At 40.8% G+C, this 22,434-nt stretch overlaps 1 protein-coding gene across 11 annotated transcripts in view; it reads right to left on the bottom strand.

Moving 5' to 3' along the window:
• Positions 1-10,278, bottom strand: part of LOC310894361 (transmembrane protein 170B) — a 76,281-nt gene extending 66,003 nt beyond the window's left edge. For 2 of the 11 annotated variants that reach the window (XR_014579834.1, XR_014579835.1), the window contains exon 1: positions 9,983-10,257. Coding sequence is in view for 2 of the 11 variants with exons in the window: in XM_083824345.1 (XP_083680471.1) it covers positions 1,557-1,593; positions 2,656-2,826; positions 9,983-10,079 (305 nt within the window). In the remaining 9 variants the exon portion in view is untranslated. Of the gene's footprint in view, positions 1-1,556; positions 1,594-2,655; positions 2,827-9,982 lie in introns of all 11 variants that reach the window. The other 9 variants (XR_014579836.1, XR_014579837.1, XM_083824345.1 and 6 more) reach the window with 8 other exon arrangements.
• Positions 10,279-22,434: the final 12,156 nt, after the last annotated feature.

Genomic DNA, 22,434 nt, shown 5'->3' with positions numbered 1-22,434 from the left:
AATTAACTACAATTAAATGATTCTAGAGAACACAAAGATGCTTTTGCAGCTCTAAGAAAACTGAAAAGCTACCACAGTTTTCGAAATAAATACCAAGAGTTAAAAAAAAAAAAGGAATTTCCCTGTTTTTACTCAGTCATTAATGTGAATAGCTTTCTGAAGTGATCAAAAATCCATTAGTCAGTCCCAACACTTTCTAGAAGTCCAATCCATATCTGAGTATCATCTGATATCTTAAGAATACTTATTTCTCAAACATTGTAGGAAAAGAATTCACTAATAATTGTTTCTTTACAAAAAAAAATGTAAAGTATATTTTGTCAGAAACCTTACCACAAGGCTAGTCTTATGTTATTTCACTCAGCCACCTTGCATAAGATTTTCCATTTGTTCCTCTACTATTGACTTGTCAAAAACTGAAAGAGATCCTTGAGACTGAGCCCAGTACTGACATTAAAATTATTCAGGTGACTGAACTCTCAAACTGAATTCAAATGGCTAAGATTTATTAACTAGTAGCATCAAATTATGGTACCCCAATAATAGAACTGTTTTGCTTCTTAAGAAAACTGAGATATTTTGGCAAACATCAATAATGAAAACATTTAAAATGTTTTAGATTGATAATTATGTGTTTATAGTTGTTGAATAACCGTGTGCAATACAACTTGTAATGCATAACCCAGCACAATTGGTACAGAGCCAGAGTATACTACAATATGTTGCCATTGAGGAAATGAGAACATCACCAAAAGAGTGTGTATTGAGGGAGGAGGAAGAACAAACCCTTTGGGATAAAATGCAGCTGAAATCCTTACTTCAAACTGCCTAACATTCCTGGGGTTATTTTTGACAGTATTCACCACTATTCACTCAGTTTGTTGCCTTTTTTTTTTTTTTTTTTTAAATTAACCATGATTTTACAAAGCCTAGGAATTGAGGGGTTCGCTCATGGAAATCGGTTTGATATTTGAATTTCTTAAGTACTGGATTTGGCCTATCCAAGAAACTAAATACTTAACTTCCATTCCAGCTTGCAGCATAATAGTTATTGAAAATACTCTTTAATATCATATTACCATAATTGGCCTTCAGAAGCTCCTCACAGAATTTCTTTCAGGATGAAACAACACAGTGTCGTCTAGAAACAAAAATACCTCAACGTGTTTAACTAACCCAGTTACAATGTTCTGTGCAAAACCAGTGGGAACAGTGTAATAAAAGTCCACAGTGTTATCTTGGAGAAATTCTCAGGTGAAATGCATTATTTACACATAAACAGTGCTGTTTATTTGTTAAATGTTTTGACATATAAAACTGGATGCCTAAAAACACAACTGTGTTACTACTCTTCTCATGCATAGATAAAGACAAAGTAGTTTCATTTCACAAACACTGATCCTACCCCACTGCAGAATACTACTGAAAAAGTCTCGGCTTGGATATCCAGCAACGCATTTCCTATCTTTTATTCTTCAGAAACAGTCACGCACAGCTGACCTAACAGGGCCACTGCCATTTTACACATAGGACAATTCGATGTCAGCATAACTCACAATGTAAGGTTCTCAACGGGTTCCATATGTGCCTTACCTTAGAAGAAAAAAAAAAAGTAGAATTATACTGAACTGTTGTTAAACACTGGAAATTCTAGGCTGGGAAATATACAGCAATTAAAACACAACTTTGAGGAAAGCCTTAAGGAAATATTTCTTCAGAAGCTTATATTTTTATTTAATCTTGAAAGCTAACAGGCAAGAATGACTTTCAGTATAAGAAACTTTAAGAAATAATCTCCTACAAAACACCCATGAGTGCAGCTTAAGTGTTACCACTACTCTGATAATATGTACAATTCAAAGACAGAATGAAAGGCAACACTGCTCACTTACAGTTTAAGGCTATATAATAGTCTCTAAATTTACAGTTCCATACCCTCAAAGGCTTTACAACTAACATCATTCCTCCCTACAACAAATAAATTGGAAATTATCATTATAACCACAAAAGACTGGGAAGGTCTTTCAAATCCATAAGCCAAACTGTTTGGTCTGTTCTCTGAGTGGCATGCATAGTTCAGATTGTTATCCAGTCACTAAAAAAAAAAAAAGTAATAAAGTTTCTTTGCTGCAAAAGTCAGTACCTACGCGGCACCTTTCCTTCCTTTAAGAGAGCAACATCCTATCCAAAAGCAACTTAAAAACCTCCAGCAGGCTCAAGGAAATGAGCAAGAAGTCAGTCCTGCAATCAATGGGATCAGAGCTTCATTTCCAAACAAAATGGCTGTCTTTAAGGGTATTAACAGGTGATCTTGACCAAAACTTTTGGCAAAAGGTCTGCACAAGTACGATAAGACAGGACTACACTTTCTGGTCTCAAAAAGGTATTACCTGTCAAACACACACATTTGAACAGCCTGGTACCCAAAGTTTACAAGATGAAAGACTAGGACAATCGTCCACTGACAATTCTGGAATCATTTTTATCTTTACCACAACAGGAAGAGAAACTCAGCTGTCATTTTCATTAGAATTGCTACATGACTAAAGCAAAATCCTTAATAAACAATCACCAAACCACTAAGGGAAGGTTTATTTGTTTTAATATTGATTTAAATTTAGAGTAAGTAAGTAAAAACTCAAAAGACAGACTTACTGGTTATCATTGCTCCTGTTATAGAACCCAGAAATCCAATGCAGACCACAATGACAGAGATTAGTCTCCCCTGCCTATGTTTCTGCAGCATCACAAACATTAACACTCCCACAGCACCATGGACAAAGAGAGAGGAGAAGAGAGCCCAGAGGAAAACCCAGTACCACATCTCTGAAAGAAAGCAGTCAAAAGATTAATATTTTTCAGGCAATAAATTTATAAGAGATTTAGAAACATTGTATATAATCAACAGTAAAAGAAAAGCAATACCCATTTCAGTCTTAGAAGGAGTCAATGTGAAAACACTGGCATATACTCAAGACACTATCCCCTTTTAGCAGTCTATCAAAGAAGTAACTCTATTATGATCAAAAAATTGTAAAAAAAGAAATCTACTACAGTTTTTTGTAATAATACACCTAATTAAAAACCACCATACTTTCTTCAGAGGTTTCTTTAAAAAAACAGTAATTGTAACTTCTTACTAGGATTTTGCAAATATAGCTGCAGAACAAAAAATTATCTGAAACCAAGTAAACCAGAAAAAAGTCAGGAACTCTGTTTTAGAATAAGAGACCACATCAAGCTAACATCAAATGCAAAAAATGAGATTAAAGACTTCAGTATATCTACCCAGAAGCTGTAAGTGTTCTATTGAATTAGCTTCAAAAGGAAAAAAAAAAATATATTAAAATGTAGTAATACATCCAGCAGCTTTATTCTAATTGCTTAGCACACACTTTTATAGATACAGGTAGTCACTATTATTTAAGTCACTGAGCAAGGACAGGAGATCTTGAGAACGTGCAGAGTACAGACATTTCTAAGATTGCCAGACGTGATCACTACTTTCAAGTAAAAGAGCAGAAAGCATCAACAAACCTACATAAAAATCAAAGAAACTTCCTTACTTGGTGATAATCTTCTAAAAGCATTTACTATAATTCAAAAGGGTAAGAAAAACTAACAAAGGAAAAAAGCGAAACCCTAAATATATCCACCTTTTTTTAAAGGTCAACTACAGTGATGATCTCGTGTCTCTATCATCACAGAATTCAGCAAACTGGGAGACATTTTCCCAGCTGTCACAATCCCAAATTTAATTAGTTTTTCCCACAGTTCACCCTAAAAAACAGATACAGCTTCCATGTAACAGCAGGACAATGTTTATCAGGTGAGCCTGTACTACTGTAGCTTGACACACAGTCAAACAAATATAACCCAATTAGCTAACTTTAAAAAAAAAATACACAAACACAGCAGATTAAGCAAAGCATACTGTAAAAGGATGCTCAGAAAGAATCGTTGCCACCCAGTAACTGCAGTCCTTTGAGTCCAAGTCTGTAGAGTATACATAACCACAGCACACAAAAAAAAAAGAGTTCAAACTTTTTCATTTAGCAGTACTTGTAGCATAGTCTCAACCCTTCCCCTTTCACACAGGCATAAAAGGCAAATCCATGTCATAGGACTTAGAACTCCTATAAATCAGGAGAATCAAAAGACCCACTTAGGAGGGCAACAAGGAAGGTGAGTGGTAAATATACATACAGTTAATACTAGCTGCTGTAGTACAAGACACAATCTCTCTTTCTGGGTGTTTGGATACACACACATATTGGGGGGTAGCTCTAAGCAAGTCCATGGAAGTTCTCCATCCACATTATACAGATTTGCAAAATACAGTAAAAGAGAGGCCTCTACAGGACAATATGTTTACAAGACTTGTCCCAAGCTTTCATCTTTCTCAACTAAGGCAGATACAAGAGATGAAACACCCACCTAAGGAAAGCACAATCTTGCAATATTACGAAGGTCAAGATAACCTGATACCACAGTGATGGACTCAGAGTAGGTATTTCAAATTTACGGACAAAGAAAATGCTCGGTTCTTATGCAGCATTACATGACAATTGCATGCTGTAAGATTCCCAAACACTCCATAGCTATGACAGCAGTCTATTGATCAAGGTTATCCCCTGCAGTTTCCACAGGGTCTATGAGGCACCACAATGCCTTTTAGGAAATCAGTAGTTGTGGTGATTGTTGACCCTTGCCAGGTGGAAAAATAAATTAATTTGCAATCATAGGAAGACTTCTTATGATGACTGTATTCATAGAAGAAAAGGTAGTATTATGAAACGACTAACTCCAAATGGAAGAAAGCAAACATATTCACAACCCCTCTACATGACAAAATAACTGCACAATGATCAACTATCTTGGTCTTATTTAGATTCCAAATAAGGCTCAAGGAAAATTAGCATCATGTTGCACTTTATATTTAGGGCAGAAGACAGTAGAACAGAACCAGCCCCAAATGTTAGATAAAATTGAGTTCTTTCACACACACTTTCCCCTCCTGTTCCTTAAAGTGACATGCATACTGAGTGCATTCAAAAGGCAATTACAGAACATCCAGAAATATTTCTTGTTCTACATGAATGCAGCTATAGCTGGGTTCTTTAAACACTACAAACCATGACTTCACAAAGCCTTAGGTTTTCAGCTCAATAGTATCGCAAAGTCAGCAATGCAAGAAATGCAGGTAGCGTTACATGCAACTGCAATAACCCAGTACCTTCTCATAATATATCATTCATACCTTCTGTTTTTGCCAGACTGACTGTAGATGCTAAAATCTGCAGGTATTTACTTCAGAGCAGTTGGAGGGGAGGTGGGTAGAGGGAGGAACCCCTCATATCTTCATGATGGTAGGAACCAAACATTTGCTTAGATGTGAAAAGGGCTAGGACATAGGCCTGTGAGGCTCCTAGATGCAAAAGTCAGGCAGCAGGATGAGGGACACAGTAAGCAGCTGTGAACTGGTTAACCGTCTTTCATCCTGCAAGTAGGCAAATTACTTACAGAACACCAATTTGGAGTTTGTGTTTGTGTACCTCCAAGTACACGTCACAGATTATCCACTCTCCACCAACTTGCGTGCAAATTTGTTAAGTAGCTGATTAGCAAGTTACTAGACAGAGTTATGAGCAGAGAGACTAAATGTTTTTTCCCCTTACACACATTCTTGCTAGAGAGCAACTCGAGTCATTTTTATCCCAACAGGTTGAGAACAGAACTTAATCCACATATTTTTTTTCCTGTGTAAGAGTTTGAGGTTCGCTAAAATTCATTATCATCCAGCTCCATAATTATGATGAAAGATGGCCTTGGAAAAATACTGTGCTAGAACTACACTGAAGGAAGCAAAGAATGGGTTGGGGATAACACAGAGATGCCATGAGGGAATGGAGAAAGAGAACGTGAACGTCTGAACCCAAAGGGTCAAGGCTTTGCTTGACCAAAAAATAACCCAGTAGATGAAAGATTTTTAATATCTGTAAATGAGGCAGAAATGAGACTGCAGTGTTTTAAGAGCATGCTGATACAAAAGACACTTATGTCCTATATATGAGATTCATACTCTAAGAGGTATAAACATACCGGATCAATTGCTACTACCTTGACAAACAAAGCATGCTGTCAAAAAGGTTAATTATTTGTGTAACTACACTAATTAACTTGCTCTTCTGATGATATGAGCTACACAATAGGAATACTTTGCTGGTATGATAATAATGATTTAGCTTTAGCTAGCAGAAAGCTCCAAACACAAACCTAGCCTCAGTTATTTAGTCACATCCTAATAGAGCTACCTGAAAGAGCCCTGAACAAAATGACAAAATGAAATTACAAAAAAAAAGCACTGGAAGAGATCCAGTTCTTAGTGGCTTACAAGCAACAACATCCAATGCATAGCACAGATCACCCTGGCTTCATGTGGATGGAACTTCCCTCCCACCCCCCAGAAGAGCCGCAGGGCTCAAGCACTTGCAATTCATGCTCTATCTCTCCAGATTTAGGATACTGCTCTGTTAATTTAGGTATTTATAGCTATCATATATAAATTATACATATAATATACAAATCATATTATGCTTATCTATTATACATGTACTTTGAACATATCACTGTAGGCATATACAACCTCAAAGATTAGACTTTTATGATTAGAAAAAAGTCTTAAAGGATGCTAAAGTTTAAAATAACATCTGTATTGACTTATCAAATTTGAAGTTGCATTCCATTAATAGCTTTATCTTGGACAAATAAAAAATGCAAAGTCAAAGTATGTAAATGCTAACACTTTTGAATATTATCTATATACGTGAACATGTTGTCCCACTGCCACTCAGCTTCAGTAAACAGGGAGTGAGTACATCATTAGTCCTTCATCTTCAACATTTTTCTTTCCCTCTAGTCCTTAGTTTATCTTGCCAGATGAATAGCGATCGCCTATAACATTTCATAAACCAAGACTGATTGCTCCAAAACCAAGTATCTATCTTGAGATTCTGATCTATGTACCTGATCTATGTACCCAGTAACTATCTACCACTTGCTACAGAACTAAGTCTTTGTGCAGAATTTAAGTATCTGCGCCCTGAACACAAAGATAAAAATTTCAGCCAACAAGATAGCACGTGCAGAAGTTTGAATTAAGAAACTACATAACGTTATATCCTTGCAGATTTATGAACTCAACACACTCAGATTAAGAAATGCCTGTTTATTATACGTGCAAACTTAACTCAGCTCTTTATACATTATGGTGTTTTCTTCATCACTAGGTCCTTTCTTTAGTTATTGTATTAACTGGTGCACTGGAAGTTATCAGGTCTATACAGTCAAATTGTTTGTAGATGCTAACATTTTTGCTGTATTAACTGGAACAGAAGAACTTGCTGAAGAGCATTTAAATCATTAGAGACTAGACCCCCTGAAGTTGCAGGGTAGGGGAGAACAACATAGTCCAGAAAATCAGGGGACAAATAATTGCAGGATGAAGCTTAGGAAAAAAAATGGAAGAAGGCTTCAGTCTTTGGAACACGCAATTAACAAGACATAAACAAAACACCTACTTTGCTTATAGGAAGGACAGAAACATTGCAAAGTTCCCTAAACTTGAGGTAGCCTATAACATGAATATTTACTACAACTGACACTCATGCGGGGACATTTTTCAGTTCAGAATCAGTCATTAGCCAACTCATTCTAGTAAAACCTGATCTACCACTTAGTGCATAACTGGTGCACGTGAAGGGGCCGCTTGGATTTGTTGGAGGAGCTAAAATAGGGTGAAGTAGGAGCCCCCTCTCCTCTCCCAACAGGTCGCAGAGCCTTACCCCCACCATTTACAGTAACATGCCCAAGCAAAGGCAGGAAGCTGTGAAGCAAAAGTCAGTGGGCCTGGGTTCAGCTACAGCAAACAGCGCCTGCTATCGTGGAGCGTGATAGGCACATGGCAGGAATTCAGTTGTCCGCAGTCTCCTGTGGTACTTTGTACTATATCATCCTACATGAAAGGCTGGATTTCTCTTTTTGTATTGAACATGAACCAGACTTATGGTATAAAAAAGCACTGGTTCAACTTCTGATTAAAACACCAGAAAACAACAACAAAACCAATCACACACATAAATTAAACCACTGAGGTTCCAAACACTTCTTGGTTTAGGCTGGAGCTCATATTTTATTTCAAAACATTGAACAGAGTTGATACATTTTTTTAATAAAGAACATAACTTTGCGGATAAAATTGTATAACTTTGTGCAAACATAATCAGCATTGTTTATCTAAAGACAAATTCTTGCTTGAACAACTTAACTCCCAAATCCAAACCACAACTTTAAGTCCAAAAATAAACACAAAGCAGTCTTGAGGAATGTTCATGGAACACTGTATATTTATTATCTTTCCAGTACTCTGAAGAAGTTTCTCCTTCACTTTCTCCTTTCTTTTCAGCACAGAAAAGCAGAACATCTGTTTTTGAATAATAATTACTTCTACAGTCAGTAAATACTTTAGAAAGTTTTTATGCAAGTTTAACAACAGTTACTGATTAATATCAGTTACTACACTAAAAAAACCACCTTACATATAATCAGGAACACTAACTTATATAAATGACTAAATCCACTTAAAGCTATTCATTTTTGACAGTCCATGAGAGCATGCCACATACCTGATCATGGCTATTAGGACAACCTGTATTTAAAACATCAATTCAGAAAACTACAACGCATCTACAACTGACACTAACACACTCTCCTACAGCATTATCACAGATGAATAATTATTTTTTCATGTTCTTTAAAATAAAAATAACCATTTGACATTAAAAATACCTTGTGCAACTTGTTATATTGCAAAAGCACTAAGAAACATTTTTTCTTACCTAACACTCAGTATTGAACTTCACAGAAATGCCTGCTTGCATCATGTTCTAATAAGAAAAACTTTAGAGGATGTCTAACACAAAGAAAAGTTACATCCATTGTTAACTCCTTCCTTTAACAGTACAACTAGTATTTCTATAGAAAGAATGCAAAAATAACTATTCAAGAAATGAGCTATATTCGTGTGGGGACACACTAATACCTCTAAGATTTAATCACCAGACACAGCGATACAAAATGTATGCACTTTAAAAAGTTTATTGGTCAAATTAATAAAGTATAACCTATTAAAAGTTACTTTTAACTGGAAGTTAACAAGAAAGATCATAAAGCCTAAGACAATTGTTTTGTTTGCAACATCTTCAAACCTCAACTCCACCTCCGCGCTACACATTTTTATGTGTATCTTTCACACAAATAGGAGGGAAAAGATGAAATAATAGGAAGGAAAAAGATGAAGTAATACTTTTTCATAAATATTAGAAACATGCACCCTTTACTCAAGATTTTTCCAGGGAATTTACTCAGTAACATCCCTACTATCAACACAAAGCCCTTTCTAGTCCAGAGGTCGACACTCACCATTCCCTTTACGCCTGGACACGACAAGTAGCACACAGACACATTTCCCTGCTCTGTACCTTCTAACATAGGCTACAAAGGACTGCTGTGGAACTTTTTTTCCTGCCAAAGCTCCCCTCTCCTAGCAGGCCGTAACGACCTGTCTCGAGCGCCCCTTCCACAGCTCGGCTTCACCTTTCCAGAGCAGAACCCCTGAAGCTTACAATTAGGTTTATGTGCCAGCAAACACCTGCCACCCTGTTACCTCCCTCACTGCGCAGGGTGAAAAATATAACAACGAAACAGTAAAAGTCTCTGCTGCTGGCATTCATTTTTCGTTTAAATGGCTTTCCCTCAAACGCCACCCATAAAAAATAAAACCCGCTGGCAGAGCTACAGGAGCCCTCGCGGCCACCCCACTCCGAGCATCCCCTGGCACCAGCAGTCCCCAGAAGGAGAACCCCAATCCTACCCGAAAACCCAACCACCCCAATCCCAACCACCCCAACCTGCCCCCGGTTACCGGTGAGGCTGCGCAGGACGGTGCCATGTGCCCAGAGGCTCAGCACCTGCTGCACCGACAGGTTGATCGCGGACAGGTCCCCCGCCTCCACCTTCATGCTGCCGGCCCGGGGGGGCCGCCCAACGGCCTTGCGTGTGAGTGTCTCCCCCAGCCCCTCACCGGCAGGGCAGGGTCCCCCTCACCTTCCCGGCGCCAACTGCCGCCGCCGCCCACGCCACCGCCATCACCTTCGGAGGGCAGGGCGGGGCAACGAGGCCCCGACCCCGCACGCGCGAGGCCCCGCCCGCTCGGCCATGACCGTTGGGCCGCGCGCCGCCTGATTGGTCCTCGCCGCGAGGGGCGGGCGCGCGGCTGCGGCCGCGGCCTTTGGTATCGCTCAGTGTTCCGAGAGGGTGCCCGGCGGCGGCACACAGAGATGTCGCCGGGGCACGGGAAAAAAACGGCGAGGAAGACGCGAGTGGTCCTTGCTCGCAGTGTTCCTGTCTGCTCCTTTGAGCCTCAGCCCTACAGCCGGGGCCTGTTGCAGATTAAAGCTCTCAAAAGTTAAAAAAGATGACAAACCTTGAGTCAGTCCTAATTCCGTAACTATGCTTAAGGCCCTAGTTCCTTTCCTTACATAATAAAAGAAATACAACCATTAAGTTGAATGCTGCCTCTTTGGAAGTGCAGGATGTGTGGTGATTACTGATTTAATAGCAATTTTTTCCCCATTCTTAAATACGACGTCCTAAGCTACATTTACTGCACATCTTTAGTAAATAGTGCTTGCTACAATACTTCATAAGCATCATTTTCTGTCAGCACCCTTTGATGTATGGGGTTGGGGCGGTAAAGTAATTTGCACTATAATTTGCAGTTTATAGATGAAGCCATAACAGATAAATCAGCTAATATCCTGCTTGATGCCAATTACCTGATTTTTCAGATATGCTATTGCGTGGTGTTTAGTTCAGAGGACTTTTGTTTGCAGCCGACAATGCTTGGCATTTCTGCAAATAGGTATCAAGCCAGGCAATGAAACACACAATGAAACAATACAATGAATGACTCCTTAGAAGGCTCCAGGTTTGGCTAATTAAGCACAGCATCACTACAGCAGAGAAAGAACCCGACTTCCAGGACAGATCTGTTCCAGGATGGAGGGAATGTCCTCTCTCCCTCTCCCTGCAATCTCACCAGCAGCAACCTACAGTTGTGTGATTCAGGCAGGGTGCCCATAGATATCAGCCTACTTCACTGCACACAGGGGTGCAGTGGGAAAATAGTGTATCTTCTATGTTTAAAGGTAAAACATACGAAGGAGCATCCAGAAAAAAAGTTATGCTGGTTTATTCTTTTTAACTTCTGCATGCTCAACTCTGAGAAAGCAAACATTTCTCAACGAGCTTAAGAAAACCCAACCCTAAATCTGTTTATACTTTAGACCACTGTCACAACACGAAGCGTGCTCTACTTCATGATGGAGGTACAGAGAGAGGTTGCACAGATCATTCTTTCCCTGGAGACACAAACATTGGAAACCTGTTGGGCTTAATGGTAGTGCCAGGTGCTGCTTTTCGGCTCACGCAGCACCCTTTGTCCTGCGCTTTCCATAGGTCTTTCTCCAGTGCTTCTCCAGGTAACTCATAGCAAATCTCTCTCTCAGTGGTTTTGTTTGTTACCTCTGTTCAGCTTCAAAAATGTTCTCCCTGAATTCTCTCTGTTGTGTCCTGCTCTTTGTCTTTCATTACCCACTGAGCAGGTGATCTGGATACAAATTTTTAATGCATTTTTTGTCATATGAAAATTGGGCTGATTGGATCATTGAGGAAAAGATTGTCAGAACTACTGACACAAGTAAAAGAAGGGTGGAACATGACATTTAATGTTAACACAACATGGGGAGGACCGTGCAAGAGGAATTAAATGCCTTAAATGCAGCAGCAGAAACCATCAAAATTCTCTCTGTAGGAGCCATAACTTTATACAAGCAGGGACTTGTGGCCAGCATTTTGTCCTCAGCAGGCACCTTCACCTGGGAGATGTTGCCAAGGAGGACCTGAGAGTATTAGTTTCCTGTGCTGCTGTAGGAGTTATCATAAGCTCTGCAGATGTAAATAAAGAAGGAAAAAAAAATAGGAACATGTTCTTAGTGTTTAATCAGATAAGGTAGTTCCTGTAAGTCCTAAAGATTACAAAAGAGAAATAGCCCTTCTGTAAGGGCCTAGTGAGCCCTCCTCTGACATGCTTCATGCCACTGTGGCACCTCACCTTGAAAGAAAGGAGTCAATCAGGGCAGGCCCAGAAGAGGACACTGGAAAAGATCAGAGGAGGTCGTTGTGTGGGAGAGGGCCAAGGGAGCTGGCTGAGGGGCTTAGCTGGGCAGAAGAAAGGCTGCCAAGCTGTGTGTCTAACTGGAACCTATCAACACCCCACAGGAGTAACCACCAGCAAAGGGAGATGATTTATAGTGTGGAGTTGGAGCAGGGGCAGAACGAGTATAAGTGGGCCATTAATACAATTAGACTAGGAATTAGGAGAAGGTTTATAACTGGAGGGAAGAGTCTTGGCCACAGTTTTCCCTAGGGAAACAACAGTGAGGGAGTAGGGAGGGAAACAACCCCCAGGATATACATCGAAATACCCGTTCATTGAGCTCAGAAGCTGCCTGCTTTCCTGCATCTTGAGAAGAGAGGCAACACCTGCAATTTATTAATAAACACGAGGGATACCTGACTCTGTGCACTTGGTGAAACTTGAGAGAGTTGGCCATGTTTTGCATGCAGCGCCAACATTGCTGGTTTGTGATCATTAGGTCTATGAGGCTCCGGTCTGCCTTTACAACTGTGAACACACCAAAGAAAAAGCCCGCAAGGAACTCCTGAAAACCTACACATGGAGTAATCTTTATTCCAGAAGACCTCACTTTCCTCCCAGCATAACTTTAGTTCCCCATATCCTCCTTCTGTAGCTGGAAGATGTGGATGATTCCCTGAGCTGCATGAATGTGAAGTATGGCAAAAAGCTGATTGTAAAGCATGGCTTTGGGTGAAGAAGGTTAGTTTTACAGGTGGAAAAGTAGGGTCAACATAGTCTAATTTTTAAAGGGCAGAGAAACTATGTCTACATACAACGTTTAGACACTTTTTCTGTTATTACTTTCAGAAGCTGAAGAAATAATGATGTTTGTTTGGAAAGCCCTTAAGTAGCTGAATCATTTTCCATTGAAATGCTGTTCAAAATGAAACAATTTCTTAAGTCACGTCTCTGTAGGGAAATGAACAACACTGAGCATCCTGTATTGTCATGCTTTGAAACAAATGATTTTTTACTATTACAGAAAGCTGATTTCATGATGCAAAAGTCAAAATCCAAATGACGTATTTTGGTTACACTGAAAAAAAAATTTCCCCTGGAGATCTTCTAACTAGTTAGCCATGCAGATCCACTGGCAGTGCAGTTAGAGATCTGTTCGAGACAACCTGCTTTTACTGGATGGATAACCTCAGCACAGTTGGGATATCCGGACATTTTTTTCCGCTTCAAAGGGGTTTTTTTAAGCTTATGATTCAAGCTGCTGACAAGACATGTTCAAGTGCAGGTAGCAAATGACGTTAACCTCCAACATTAGCAATAGATTTTTGCATGCTCGCTCCCCTTAAGAGTGCAGCTTCACACACAACAGTTACTGCTCAGCCAGAAGAGCTGGCAGCTACGGTTAGTTGTGGTTTTAGCAATGGGTCACTCAGAGATACTTGGCCTTGTCACCCCAGCTCTTCAAAGGCCAAAAGGCGAGCTCAGCCCCTACACCCGATGGATGGATGGATGCCTTGACGGCAATGGAGGAGAGGAAGGAAGGTGGCATCACAGGCTAACCATCGCAACTCTTCCCAGCACGAGAACAGCCTCACAAGTTGATCTAAGCCACAAAAACTCGTACAGTGCTGGCTTGCAAGACCTTAGGTGTTGGTGGCAAGGGGAGGAGGTGGCACCCAGGAGACTTCTCCCTCACGCCAGTAGATGGAGCCCTGTGTCCCTGAAGAGCTCGGCACGGCCGGCTGGCCACCGCGGGGTCAGGCCTCAGCCGTCGTGGGGAGCTGCCGTGACCCTGTAACGCCGCTCTTCAGGTTTTGTAGAGAAGCTCAGGTGTTAGTTCGCCCCACAACCTGTGGGTAGCTAAAATATCGGCAGCTAGAATGTCGTTTTTCAATTAAAGCTTTGAAAGACAAAGTCTGCTTAGTAGCATCAGAATATCCCTCTGTAGAAGCCACTGGCAGTTTGTATTTATCAAAAAGTCGTAAAGTCTTAAAGATTGGCCACATCGTAAAATACGTATAAAAGTCCCACTGACTATTCCAATATGACTTGTGAAGTGTTGTTATAAATAATCCTCTGCCTACACTTGGGATCTGAAATTGTTTTTTTTAGCATTTATGTCTGCACTGCTTTAAAGAGTGAGCAATGTGCTTGTTTTAAACAAGATCATTGCTCAGAAAAATGTTGCTTTCTCCTACTGTTAATGGACACACACAAGTATGCGCTCATACACGTTAACAGCACAGTTTTAAGTCAGGCCTGCTATTAATATCAACTATGCTGCTTCTTATACAAGGCCTCATATACTCTGTGTTTACACTTCTAAAGTACTCTTTTCTTGTGATTAAGAACATTACAAGAGTTCACACTGAAGACTAAGCTAGCCTTTGTATTTCCCTTTTTCAAGATCATTGAAAAAAAGGCTATTACATATAAAAACTGTCTTCAGAAAACATTTGGAATAGGCTAGAGGAAAAAACCATCTTTCAAAACATGAATGAAATTAATTCCACCATTCCCTCAGGATTTAAGAATAAAGTAGAAATGAGGAACAACCCTTGCTCCTTTGTTCTCTTCTGTGCCATGTTCAAAAATGTTTGGCTAAAATGCAAAAACCTTAAATCCTGCAAGATGCGTTTCTTTTAGAATAGTTCCCTCTTGTCCCACATCTTCCCCCCCCCCCCCCCTTTTTTTTTAAATAATATACCAAACTCAAGAGATCCATGTCAACAAATGATAGTCACGTTGAGTTTCTTATATGCTTAGGTCATTAGCTAGCAGGACATTGTCAAGCTATTAGTTTTGAAATATCTTATTTTTTAATTCTTTGTTTTGAAGTTGATGGAAGTTTGGTAGAAAAATCTGTTCCTTCATTGAACTAGTTTTTATTTAACCCTCACATAAGCATGTTACTCTCCAGAAAGAGTACAGGATTTTCTGCATAGTTTGTTTATACAATCTTAAGTACTGAGGCAACTGATTTGTAAAACATATTTGCAATTCTTTTCTGATTCAGAATTCAGGAAAACTCAGCTTCTAATATGTACATTTTGTTGAAATAGCTGTAACTTGAAACTGCACAATTAAGCAATATTTGTGCGTGTGTATATATATATAATATATACACACACTTATGATCTGTAGCACCCTTACACTGAACTCCATCTCTCGCCTTGTTTGCTCCTCACTCAGTGCACTTTTGAGCAGACAGGAGCTGACACATCAGCATCACAAACCAAGATGTCCTCAAAACTCCTACTTTTCCTCCAATGCAGCTGTGCTATGCACAAATCAAGAATAACATAATATATGCTGCACCTGGGCAGGTGAGTCACAGTAGCAGTGTTTGTTTTCTGTAGAACACACCTAAATTGGGGTCTTTTCTTTCAGTTATGGGACTAATAAATTTTACGTAAAAGTGCCATCAACTTTACATGTAACCAGATAAGAAATGCAAAAAGGTCTGCTTCAGGGAGGCATACTTGGAGAGTCTAGTCATATTCATACTCAGTTTTCACCTGGCTGTTGCATGAAGTATGATAATATAAACCCAAAGGGTGAAATTCAGCACCAGCATGACTAGTCCAGAACTATACTATTCTGATAGCAGTTCCAAATAAGTCAAAGGGTTAGAGCTTAAGTTGTACATCAACATTGCCCAGGTTTCAGTCAGGTTCTCCATGTAAGGCTAAAATGTCACCCCTCATGAAAACAGATGCAAGCAAAAGCACATTTCTGAAATTGCTCCATTTATCATGTTGATTCCATGTCTTTCTGTTGCAGAGCCTACTGGGCTTTATATCAGTCTTGGTTTCAATAAGCTCAGGATCATGCAGATCTCTGTGGTGAGTTACAAAATTACCTATGAAAGGATGCCAGATGTGCATCAAGTATGAATAACAAGCTCTTAGAAGAATTAACATCACAATTATTATCACTCATAAATTTTCCATAGTCCAAAACATACTTCATATTATTAACAATAATTCTACAGGCCTAACGAAAGTCTGCTTTCCAGTCAGTTCCTATAACCTGTAACTTTTGAAATTTAAATGCCAATTTTCAGAATTCACTCTGAATTCCGTTCTATTTCTATAGCACTGGGCACAACTATTCACTCCATTTATTCCAGCCTCCATATCATCCAGCTGCAACTCGTTTTGACTTCTCTGCTGACTCAACCACATGCCACAAATGAATTGGAAATAAAGGTCAAATTTCAAGGCATGCTATGTGTATCTTGAGTTGGAGGTACACAGTCGGTCCAGAAACATGCATGGTCTGCCTTATCCATCCTATATAACTAGTCAGAAAGAGGAATGCTACATATATCAGTGTAGACTTTGGCTTAAAGGTAGTTTTATTTTGCTTTTTGATTTAAGTTAGTAAAGACAGCAAGGGCATTGCGTTCAGGAGAATCTCTTTGGGTAAAGTAAACAAACTTTGATAGTAACGTAGTTAATTCTGCATTGACTTTCTGGCTGGCAAAGCAAATGATACCGGAGAATTAATGCTTCATTGCCTAAGAGTCTACTAATACATGCAGCTGTAATTAACAAGTGCATCCTGGAATACCTAACAATAGTGATGATGGAGACATAACATACATTTAGAGTGTGTACAAAGTATTATTTCAGCTAGGAACATTACTAATGTTATGAGTTCCTTGGGAGCCAGCAGTTCAACCTGATTTCACAGACAAGTAACACTAGATCCTAGAAACATTTGATCTACCGGATATTGCTGGCATTGCTTACTGTTGCCTTCTCTGAACACAGACTTCTGTCACATACCGTTCCTCAGGGCACAAATAGCTTTCTCTCTTACTCAGGAGTAGATTGTTACTCTAATTAAAATGTAAGTATATCTCTCACTATTCCAGAAGTTAAAGACTCTGCATATCCATTGACAGTTCCCTAAGGTAGGATCTGAAATTATCACCCTCCCCCAAAGATTTATACTTCAAAACAATTAGAACATTAGTAAACAACTGTCTTTTAATCAACACAGTAAGTATGAAAAGCTCATTGAGATTTTAAAAGACTACTCTTCACATAGAAGCTAGGGATTAAGGACAGTCAGGCAGGTTTTCTTCCTGCAGGACAACTGTAATTTGCTGAACATTGCCTATATGTATGAACTTCTCTGTAGAACTCAGTGCAACACAATTTCAACCTCTTGGAAAGGGGAAGAGAAGGGGCAAGCACAATTCATAGGGGATCTTATTGGAAAGGCAGGAAAAGGAGAAATGGGATACCCCAATGCACCATTTTGCACTTCTGAAAATGTGGTAGGCAAGACCAGAAGAGTCTCCTGGAATGTGTTTTGGGAAGTAAAATGATCATTGTGAAATGCACAGTCCAGCTATAAGCAGAAATCAGAGCTCGATGCCCTCCTTAACACTTCCTTTGGAGGCTGCCTTTGAGGTGCTTTCAGGTTTTTAGAATACAGTGTTACTGCCTATTTTGCATGGCTGCATCCAGAAAAGCCTGTCAAGCTCTTCAGCATACCATGTGGCTGGTGCACACAGAGGTGCTCAGTGCCCTTCCATGTCCTTTGGCAGGGGAAAGCATTCAGCTTGCCTCACCACAGATGGTTGCATGGACAGAGCTGACAGGTCGGCATATGGCAGCAGTGACAGAAGCAAGAGATCAGTAGGATCCTTAGACCATTCTTGCCAATAAACAACATGCTTCAGATAAACACAAGAAAGCCAAACAAGGCAGTTATAAAGAAGGGGATTATAGTTGTACATACCAAAAGAAACTTCACTGATGAAGAGAGAGAAGGGTCAGCTAACATTAAGTACAAAATGTCATTTTCTGCACATGCATTTTGTAGGAATTTCCTACCTGAAAAGTAGGAATTTTTTAGGGTTATTTCATTAACAGGCTTATTCTGCTATATCAGGATAATTTCTGGATGATGCAGAAGCTATTGGGCATTTCAGCACACATTTCTCCTACACTACAGTTGTCACAAATTGCCATACTCCTAGCAAACAATTATGCTATATTTTTTCACTGCTTTAATCCAGCTGAATTCAAAGTGGTTTGGAAAAGTGGAGGGGACTTCATTATGTGCTTAAAAGAGGCAGACTTTGACAGTTTACTGCCTTCTATTCCAATCCCCCTTCCTCCCCTTGAACATTTTTGACTATGTCACTCTTACTGCTGAAATATCAACAAGACACACATTGACACAGGTACTCCAGATGAAGATGGCCTTGCTTCTGTCATACATATTTGTTCCAAACAGTTCCTTACTATGCCAACACTGTCAGTTAATAACGTAACTACACTGCAGCTACTTTCAAAACATGATTTAGGAGGAACCCATAATATCTGCTCCAGAGGACGAATTGAAGTACATCTAAAACATCCAGCCAAAACATAAGCTTATTTGAGAATAAAGAATAAAAGCATCACATTAAAAAGCATCACATTACCATTTTTAGTTTTTCTAGGCTTAGTTTCTGGTTAGTGGATATTTTTAACTGCAGTTTTCAACTACTTTTAGGTTGATGCAAAAGGGAATGCAATTTGCTAATCTAAGAAATAGCTAGAAGAACTAAGTCATGCCTAAAACTACACCACACTGTTATTCTAGGCCATCAGCACCTGCCACCTGTTACATTAAAAGACACAAAACAGCCTGACCTAAAGTAACCATAAAGCATGGGTGGAGGCAGGAGGGAGGGGGGTGTTAAATCAAACTCCATCTGCGATTTCCATCACAGAAAGCATGACTCAACACTTAAAGGAAATAGCAGCAAGGAGGTAACAAGGCCACCAGGAGATTAGAAGTAGTTCAGAATGCAGCAGACTGCCTTCCCTGACACTCCTCATTCCCTGTTCTTACTCCTACCACCAAAGTAGAATTGCACAGTGAAAGCATTCACTTAAGAGGATACTGATGGGAGAGATGGGGCACTACAAAATAGCGCAAGCAAATACAAAGCCCATTTGACCATAGAGGTGGCACATCACACATACACTTTTCTGAAGAAGGAAAAATGAAGGAGAACCTGTTGTCTTCACTTCTGTATACCTAACTCTCCCTCAAGTGTTTACCTTGAAAGTATCCTTTGCGGTCATCTACGGTCTTACAAGTCCTCATTTGGATGGCAAACACCAGCCTAGTAAACATAAGCTTTCACCACTTTCTTAGAGCAGTCTAAAATCCCTTCTGCTGCCCTGTCCTCAACTCCTTAATACCAGGAGAATTAGTCATCATTCTTACCATCCCAAGCGCTAAGTAATACCTGTTCCTGGCTATCTAATACCCCTTCTGTTTTGCTTGTTTGCTGACTGGAATGCATTGTGTTCTTTTAAATTAACTCTGTTAGGAGGATTTTAAACATAGAACTAAGCATGTTCTTCACTATTACCAGACTGTACAGAATAAGTAAGATCATGATGCATGGCACAATGGACTCGAGTCAAAATGTAAAACAAGCTGCTGAGTAAAGACTACAGAGAGGGGAAGCAGGTTAACCTAGCTCTGCTTCTTCACTATTCTGCTGCACGTGTAGTCCTTGATCATGAGCTAACCCCACTCATCCCACTGGTAGCAGATGTTACCCATAGCCCTGCTCACCAAGAAGTGGTAAAGGAGATTATTTCTTAAAAGCATATCGTGAGAACCAATTAACTCTAGTTTGCAGACGTCAATGTATTACTTGATATCTTCTCTTGCATCATCTTCCTCTTGCATCATTTAAGCAATAAGGATGGGGGCAGGTGGGGGAGTTATGCTGGCTCTGAAAAACTGGAAAAAAAATTTTTTTAAATGACATTCTAATTATGAGAAGTTCAAATCTAGCCAGAAGGCTTTGTTCAAACAGTAACTGTTGCACATGATGCTGTGCATGTAGGTGTCACAGTTCACACCAACAGAGTATAACTCTACTAAGAACATGACTTCAGAAGATTATAGCTTTGAAATGCAAATCCCTAACCAAGGTCACTTCTGCAAACATAACCTTTAAGAACTGGCAGAAAGCATTTTTCTTCTTTGTAAGTAGTGACTGTTCACAGAATCACAGAATCGTCTAGGTCGGAAGAGACCTCCAGGATCACCCAGTCCAACCTCTGACCTAACACTAACAAGTCCTCCACTAAACCATATCACTAAGGGCTATATCTAAATGTATTTTAAAGACCTCCAGGGATGGTGACTCAACCACCTCCCTGGGCAGTACATTCCAGTGCCTAACAACCCTTTCAGTAAAGAAGTTCTTCCTAACATCCAACCTAAACCTCCCCTGGCACAACTCTAGCCCATTCCCCCTCGTCCTGTCACCAGGCATGTGGGAGAATAGACCAACCCCCACCTCGCTACAGCCTCCTTTAAGGTACCTATAGAGAGCAATGAGGTCTCCCCTGAGCCTCCTCTTCTCCAGGCTGAACAATTCCAGCTCCCTCAGCTGCTCCTCGTAAGACTTGTTCTCCAGACCCCTCACCAGCTTCGTTGCCCTTCTCTGGACTTTCTCGAGCACCTCCATGTCCTACTTGTAGTGAGGGGCCCAAAACTGAACACAGTACTCGAGGTGCGGCCTCACCAGAGCCGAGTACAGGGGGACAATCACTTCCCTAGACCTGCTGGTCACACTGCTTCTTATGCAAGCCAGGATGCTGTTGGCCTTCTTGGCCACCTGAGCACACTGCTGGCTCATATTCAGCTGACTATCAACCAGTACTCCCAGGTCCTTCTCTGCCAGGCAGCTTTCCAACCACTCATCTCCCAGCCTGTAGCACTGCTTGGGGTTGTTACGCCCCAGGTGCAGGACCCGGCACTTGGCCTTGTTGAACTTCATGCAGTTGGCCTCAGCCCATCGGTCCAGCCTATCCAGATCCTCCTGCAGAGCCTTCCTACCCTTGAGCAGATCGACACACGCACCTAACTTGGTGTTGTCTGCAAACTTACTGAGGGTGCACTCGATCCCCTCATCCAGGTCATCGATAAAGATATTAAAGAGGACCGGCCCCAGCACTGAGCCCTGGGGGACTCCACTAGTAACCGGCCTCCAACTGGATTTGGCTCCATTCACCACAACTCTTTGGGCCCAGCCATCCAGCCAGTTTTTAACCCAACAAAGCGTACACCAGTCCAAGCCACGAGCAGCCAGTTTCTTGGGGAGAATGTTGTGGGAAACGGCATCAAAAGCCTTACTGAAGTCAAGGTAGACCACATCCACAGCCTTCCCCTCATCCACCAAGCACGTCACTTGGTCATAGAAGGAGATCAGGTTCGTCAAGCAGGACCTGCCTTTCATAAACCCATGCTGACTGGGCCTGATCACCTGGTTGCCCTGCAAGTGCCGCATGATGACATTCAAGATAATCTGCTCCATGAGCTTCCCTGGCACTGAGGTCAAGCTAACAGGTCTATAGTTCCCCAGGTCTACCCTCCGGCCCCTCTTGTAGATGGGCATCACATTTGCTAGCCACCAGTCGACTGGGACCTCCCCTGATAGCCAGGACTGCTGAAAAATAATGGAAAGTGGCTTGGCCAGCTCCTCCGCCAGTTCGCTCAGTACCCTCGGGTGGATCCCATCCGGCCCCATCGACTTGCGTACATCCAAGTGTCATAGCAGGTCACCAACCATTTCCTCATGGATAGCAAGGGCCACATCCTGCTCCCCATCCCCTTCCACCAGCTCAGGGTACTGGGTATCCAGAGAACAACTGGTTTTGCCACTAAAGACTGAGACAAAGAAAGCATTGAGCACCTCAGCCTTTTCCTCATCTTTTGTAACTAAGTTTCCCCCTGCATCCAGTAAAGGATGGAGATTCTCCTCAGTCCTCCTTTTTGCGTTGATGTATTTGTAAAAACATTTTCTGTTATCTTTAACAGCAGTAGCCAGATTGAGCTCCAGATGAGCTTTGGCCTTTCTAATTTTGTCCCTGCACAGCCTCGCAACATCCTTATAGTCCTCCTGAGTGGCCCGCCCTCTTTTCCAAAGATTATAAACCCTCCTTTTTCTCCTAAGCTCGAGCCACAACTCTCTGCTCAGCCAGGCCGGTCTAGTTCCGCATTGGTTCGTCTTTGGGCACGTGGGGACAGACCGCTCCTGAGCCATTAAGATTTCCTTCTTGAAGAGTGCCCAGCCTTCCTGGACTCCTTTGCCCTTCAGAACCTCCCCCCAAGGGACT

This window comes from Anser anser (assembly GCF_964211835.1).
Source record: "Anser anser genome assembly, chromosome: 2".
Lineage (NCBI taxonomy): Eukaryota > Metazoa > Chordata > Aves > Anseriformes > Anatidae > Anser > Anser anser.
The sequence above is the reverse complement of the archived record's forward strand: the minus strand, read 5'-3'. Positions and strand labels throughout refer to the sequence as shown.